This window comes from Aedes aegypti, chromosome 3 (assembly GCF_002204515.2).
Source record: "Aedes aegypti strain LVP_AGWG chromosome 3, AaegL5.0 Primary Assembly, whole genome shotgun sequence".
In the NCBI taxonomy this organism is placed as follows: domain Eukaryota; kingdom Metazoa; phylum Arthropoda; class Insecta; order Diptera; family Culicidae; genus Aedes; species Aedes aegypti.
In genome coordinates this window covers 36,303,300-36,310,375 of record NC_035109.1, presented here as the reverse complement: position 1 = coordinate 36,310,375, position 7,076 = coordinate 36,303,300, and the positions used below count along the sequence as shown (strand labels likewise).

The window sequence follows — 7,076 nt, the reverse complement described above, 5'->3', positions numbered from 1 at the left end:
TGCACGTGAACGCAGTAAACATTGAACTCTCGTGCAAGTTTCTGCCGCTGCTCACGAACGGCCCGTTCACTTTAAAATGCACACTGAAGCACAAAACTTAAAAAATACTACTTTGAACTGCACTGAGTGGTATCCCGTACAATGTATGGAACCTTTAATGTTCCTTGACATCTCTAGTAAATATTTCTGCTGTTATATTTGTTTTCATCTGCCATGAAAACAATTTTCCTTTCGCGTTCATTTTTCTGCTCTTTTGCGTTCAAATTTTTGAACTGCTCAATGTTCAAGCCTACTTGATCTTTCGTTCAAAAATTTGAACTGGAACGCGGACTGAACGCGTTCAAATGCAACACTGATTGCAGCTTAAAAATAATTCGCATAAAATTACTAAATTCCTGTCGTTTAATTCAAGTAATATATCGTAGAATTTCTGAAATTTGTTGACAATGTATTTCAGAGAAAAAATGTCCATGCAGGATTCACTACAAAAATTCTTGCTCTTTTTCCTTCGTCTTCTATAACAGAAAATGATTTGTGTTAAAATGGATGGAAATTCAACTGAAAGTATTTATTACTAAAATCTTACATAACATTTTGTATGAACTCGACAGTTTCATGATACTATGTTGAACATATTAATGTAGAGCCCATTTTCCTAACTTTAGGAATTCCAAGCAAACTTTTTTAAAGGGTGTATTATCGATTATTTTGTAGTACTGTAGAAATTTAACGCGAAAATATTGCCGGTATTTTTTTAAGAACATTATGGAAGATATATTGTGGTAAAATTCGTAATGTAAGATTTTAATGAGTTTTAATCTTTGGATAAACTTTGCATTACTTTGAAAATTTGTTGAGGAATTCCTGATGGGCTTTGAGAAATCCAAAACCATACGTATAAGAATTTTGCATTTTTTAAACTATCATAATTTACCTTTCTATAGATTCTTTGAAATGATGGTTTTTGTAGTATGGAAAGATTTTTGTACGAAGTTCCTTAAAGCGTCATGGGAAGGAAGGAGAAACAACAAATTGTTGAAGCAGGTAGAACAATAGATGGGCAATGGTACAATGAAAATTAAGTTAAGGACTGTTCATTTTATAAAGTGGACATCTTGAGCATGCTGCATCTTTTTAATTTATCAATGAAATTTCAAGCGGTTTTCTGCATATCGTTCGACTAGCATTGTACAATATTGTGATAATAAAAATTCTCCAAAATAATTAAATTTCGCACGAATATGGCACAACGATTAGAACGGTCGATTTTTGAAGAAAATTAATGATTGTTTGGAAAATTCGACAATTTATATTTTTTATTTTCAAAAAAGGCTTGTTCTTCAAAAACATTATCAATCAGAAGCCTGATGGAAAAAATTAAGCTATTTTTGGAACAACAATTTTACAGATAGAATAAAATCACTTTCACCTATATTTTTTCAGAGAAAACAATTTAGAATTTGAAGGGAACTGATATGAGTAGAATTTTTTGGTTAAAGGTATGTCCTGACGGAAGTCCTAATATAGTAATAATATGAAAATGAACTTGCGCCTTAATAAAGTTACTTATCTAGTCCCCGCGTCACATTTAAAGAACATTAGAAACACAATTGCTTTATTCTTAGAAGACCTTTAAAATTACAATGACAATCATCAAAATTGGCAACACTACTGTAATAAAATCGATTTAATTTTCCACATATTATTTTCATAGTATGTTATTCTGAGATAACCAATTAAAATATTTGTAGAAAACCATTTACAATTTGCTGTAGATCGATAAATATGCGTACACGATTTTAAAAATATGAGACTTTTTAGTAAAACTACCATAAACATTAAAATTTGTACTTAAGACTATGGTTTAACGCACGATTTAGCTCTCGTTTGTACAAATATAGTTTTTTATAGTTAGTTACCTTCAGTAGGATAGTAAAGAATACAAACATACAATTTGTTCATAAAAATTAGGATTTTTGTTTTGCAAAAAATAATGTTAAACTTTGACGAACAGCTTTTTTTATGAGTTTTTGGTAAAACTATTTAGCTCATCAACCAAAAGCATTTTTTAAGATTCAAAATTGTTATAGCATTATAGAATAATAGTTGAACGATGCACAGAAAACTGATTTCGATTTTATCAATAAATTAAAAAAATATTGCATAAACAAAGTGTCCTCTTTATAAAATGAACAGTCCTTATTATTTAGAACCTGGAAAATTACAGGATAGTTGCAACCTCTCTAATGAATTTACAAATAAAACAAATTTCTCAAGAAGTTCCATCAGAATCTTCTTTGAAAATTGTCTTTGGAATATATCCTTCCTTGACTTCTGGTTTTCTGGAATTCTGCCAAAAAGCCTCCTAAAATTCCGTCCTCGTATCGCTGAAAAATGCAAACCAAAAATATGGATTCTGCCAAAAAATAGTAAAATTATTTCTGATGAAGTTTTTGAAAGGAAGATCAATACAAATGTCTTCATGAATATCTTAATAAATCCTTACTCCCTTCCCTGTTATTTCGCTACATGGTTCTCTACAGATTTCTTTACCGCTATGCTTATTTTGGAAGCAAAAATTTCCTGGAGTTTTTAAACTAATTTCTTCCGAAGATTCGCAGGCAAGTGACATTCCAAAAACAATTTTCTTTTCAATTCTTGAATAATCCGGGGACTTGAAGCAAAATTTCTAGAAAAGGAAAACATAGGAGAATTTTTGACACAATTTTTTTTATGTATTTAAGAAATATTTCCAAGGGCTTTTGATAAACTTTGTGAAAGAATTAGTAATCCATTTTTTGGGAAAACTATTTGAAGGAACAGAAGAATTTCTTATACAACTTTCAGCGAAATATCTCAGTAAAAGATTTGACAGAATCAATTATTTTTAGAGGAGTGCTGAACTTTTAAAAGATTAGGTAATATTTTTTTGTAAATCCGGGATTATAAAGTAGACATAGAAAGAATGTCCATCAGGAGGAAATTGCTTTGAAAGTATGAACAAGTCCCACAATATTACTCGACTAATTTTCAAGAGATTTTCAAAATTTCTGAAGCCACCTTTCAATATGTCTTCAAGAATTTCATCATACTAAAATTTCATAAAGAATGTCGAAAAGTTTTCTGGAAAATTTTAGAAAACTTGGCCATGTCGAAATTTTTTGAATGTCAAGCCTTATTTTTCGACAAAAATTCCCGCTATGTACTGTCTGAGAAATTCCTTTAGTAATTTTGTATATTTTTTAAATTTTTTTTCGGACATTACCTTGAGCAGGGTATCCCCCAAAAACATGAGAAATTATAATGCAGTGAATATGCTGCTTTATGCTGAAACAGCATTTATTTGGATTATTCAGAAAAAAAACGAATTTTGGGAATCCAATTTCCCGGATATTGCCTCTTTTTGTACCACGATATTTTTTGCAACAAAAATGTCGAAAAATTGCGGTTATCGCAAACAACAAGAAGCTATTTCTAACAAATAACCATTCAATCAACGGCCGGACGGTTAAAATTTCGGTTGTCGCGAGATTCACCGAAGTCAGAACCACCACGCTGATGTTGCATAAGACAAGCGAGGTTTCATCACTATAGATGTTCAACATAAAATAACGTTACTATAGAATAGATTTTTGTCAATAACAAGAGTCATGTACATTGAATCAGAAGATTTCGCTTCATGTCAAATAGTTTTTGTTAAAATTTTCATTATTATTATTATCAAAATTTTCTGGGGGGGCCTGAATGATTCTGGAGGTATTATGTCAAGCTTTATGTTTTTAATTTCAGTTACTAAATTTTTACTTAAAGTAGTGATATTTTTCAAAAATACACTAAAAAACAAGGCATTAGGTTGATCAAAATTAAAAATCAACGCATTCTTAAAACCTTCGTCTACCTTGGATCCTTGTTGACGGCTGACAACAATGTTAGTCGGGAAATACGAAGGCGCATCATCAGCGGAAGTCGTGCCTACTATGGGCTCCAGAAGAAACTGCGGTCAAGAAAGATTCACCCCCGCACCAAATGCACGATGTACAAAACGCTCATAAGACCGGTAGTCCTCTATGGGCATGAGGCGTGGACTATGCTCGAGGAGGACTTGCAAGCTCTTGGGGTTTTCGAACGCCGAGTGCTAAGGACGATCTTCGGCGGCGTGCAGGAGAACGGCGTGTGGCGGCGAAGGATGAACCACGAGCTCGCTCAACTCTACGGCGAACCCAGTATCGTGAAGGTAGCTAAAGCTGGAAGGATACGCTGGGCAGGACATGTTGCAAGAATGCCTGACAACAACCCTGTAAAGATGGTGTTCGCTACGAATCCGGTCGGAACAAGAAGGCGTGGGGCGCATCGAGCTAGGTGGATTGACCAGGTGCACCAGGACATGGAGAGCGTGGGTCACAGTCGAGGATGGAGAGAAGCGGCCATGAACCGAGGGAATTGGCGAAATATTGTTGGCGAGGCTTTATCAAGATAATTGATGTAAAGCCAAATAATGTATGCATTCTTAAAACCGTTATCTTATATTATTTGAACAGCACTTGATAAATGTTGGCGGAGAAATTTGGAAACTATTCAAAATCGATGAAATAATCATTTAAGCCATTGTAAAAAAAATGGTTTCAACCGTCAGTATGGAGGATTGTGCAAAAGTTTGGGTTCATTCAAACTTACTTACAACACGAAGATCATGTACGCACTATAGTATACGTTCAAATAAGCTATAAACTATTGAATTCGGTTGTAAAATTGCAAAATTATTGAAAAAATGGTATGCGTGCTACACAGGTGATCCCAAACTTTTGGGTTAAGCCAAGCTTTTGCACTGTATTAATTATTCAAACATTCAAATTGTTACATTACGTCGCGTTTGCTGCGTATTATGCGCTCGATGATTATTGTATAGAGTTGTATTGTATTGCATAGAGTAACATTTGAATCATTGTTAGAAAATATATGAATCATTTCATACAAGTTTTTACAAAAATATCTATGCAATTTTTACTCAGTGCCTTAGGCGTGAGTGATGTACAAGGGGTCCGACGTAATATAAAAATTATCCAGACAACTAGAATGTGCGTGCAACGAAATCATTTTTTTTTTTAGAAAACTGCATAGATAATAGGAAACTTATAAATAATTGCGACTGATGTTACTTCCATTAAACAAGAATTTACTTATAAATCTTCAAGCTGTTAGTGGAAGATATTTCTACAAATAAATAAAAATCGAATTTAGTACTACATCATTTAGATCCAACTAGAATTTGTTTCAATTAACAGATACGCGTATTTCGACCTCAACTATAAGGCCGTCTTCATTGTCGTGTATATACTCGCCATGCTTTGCTAGTACACGACACGCTCAATTCGATTGTTAAAGAATTTACTGTCACACACTCACCTCCCTTCTAGACTTTCTTGATCCTAGCTACGCCAATGCTCCTATGGATGATGCCCCATTCAGGAAAGTCGCCCTCCAAACTGACTGCGTAGAGAACTGATGCAATTTGTTCGACGGCGCGCAGGTTGAAGGCAGCGAAATTTCGCACACTCGTCTTCGGTCAATAGGTATGAGAAAGTGGCGCAACTTCCGCCCGAGATTTAGTGAAGCAAATCGGATTAATCGGTCTGACAGTAGACCCCTTAGAACCCCCTTCGATTGCAAGGGAAAGTCATTCCACTCGCGTTATGCTCGTCTTACTGTTTTCGATGAGTGCTACGAGCCGACCACCGACCAGAAGCCAGAGGATAATCGCACACATTTCTCGGATGTTTATATTTGCTTGCTTGCTGGCTGGCCAAAAAAGAAAAACTACTTGCCCTGCTCTCGTTCTCCCTCAGTCTGGACGGAGATCAACTTTACGGACGGCTCTTTTGGCTTCTGGCTGGCGCTGGTTTAGTTGCCACCGGACGCGTGCTCAAAACGGTTCTCGATTTCTGCCAAAGGCCCGTCATTGACGATCTCTCGCTCTCTTTCTCTCTCTCTCCGCCGCAGTTTCGCACGATCTTCCGAACGCCTGTAGGATTCGCCCCATAAACAAAAGCGGACTATTTTTCGGTGAAATTCTGAAACCTATCGTGCCACATTACGCCTTGTAGTAACCCGTCCCGCGAACTAGATGCTGGAGGAGTTGTCAAAACATTTGCGCCATTTGGCCGACCAGTAGTGCTCTCGTGGGGCCGTTCTGGACAAGCACCAGACAGAGTGCGGGTCAGTCCAGAAATAGTCCATCCATTGATCGGATGGTTCGTTACGCGATCGCGATCGTATTCTAGAACGCCCCGCCGTATTGTGTGTGTTTATCCGGACCGCGTACCACCCGCTGTTCAAAACCCGTTACGGTCGGAATTGTTTATTAACGGATTGATTTACGGTCTCCCCCGTTTGGTATACAAGTGAACATTGAACAGATAACACCATGATCAGTGTCGCCGGCCAACAGGATGACCCATTATCGGAGGTTCAGCAGTATCATCAACACCTGGGTCCGATCCCGCCACCTGTTCTGCTGCCCCAGATCCCAGTGAACGCGGGGCTCTCGGCTCAGACGACGCATCCTTCCTCGCAGACTCCGCCTCCACAGCCTCAACAGCAGCAGCAGTACCAGCCACGGTATCCGCCTTTCAATCCCAACACGTTGGCCATTCCCATACCGGACAGCCTTCGAGTGAAAACTGGTGAGTGGGGACTTGCTTGCAATTAATCAATTTGAAGTGAAACATTAGATTAATGGGAATCGTCGGTTAGTGTACATTAGCGTAGTGATTACCGACATTGCTTGAACTGAAGTAGATACAAACTTAGCTACTTTCAATCCGAATTGGATTTCAGTCGATCTACATATTGAATCACGTTTGCATTACGTATTGTACTTTCGTGCAGATCATTATCATTATGGGATTTTCAGCCCATTAAACAAGGGTTGCTTTCTTTTCGTATGTTATCTAAGACAGGAATTTAGGACTGATTCCTGACTTTTTGACACTGCAAGTATCCTCCCATGATCGAAAGTATGGTTTGTCGAAAGGATAAATCGATATGGATTCTTCATTGGGGCTCATCTGCGATTGTCG

The 7,076-nt window shown here is 36.9% G+C and overlaps 1 protein-coding gene across 2 annotated transcripts in view; it reads left to right on the top strand.

The window, feature by feature from the left end:
* The first annotated feature begins 5,959 nt into the window (after positions 1–5,959).
* The window catches only part of LOC5575395 (erythrocyte band 7 integral membrane protein), a 217,672-nt gene continuing 216,555 nt past the window's right edge, over positions 5,960–7,076 (top strand). The window contains exon 1 of one of the 2 annotated variants that reach the window (XM_021854489.1): positions 5,960–6,680. In XM_021854489.1, the coding sequence (XP_021710181.1) occupies positions 6,422–6,680 (259 nt within the window). In that variant the 5' untranslated portion in view covers positions 5,960–6,421. The remainder of the gene's footprint in view (positions 6,681–7,076) is intronic. The other variant, XM_021854490.1, reaches the window with a different exon arrangement.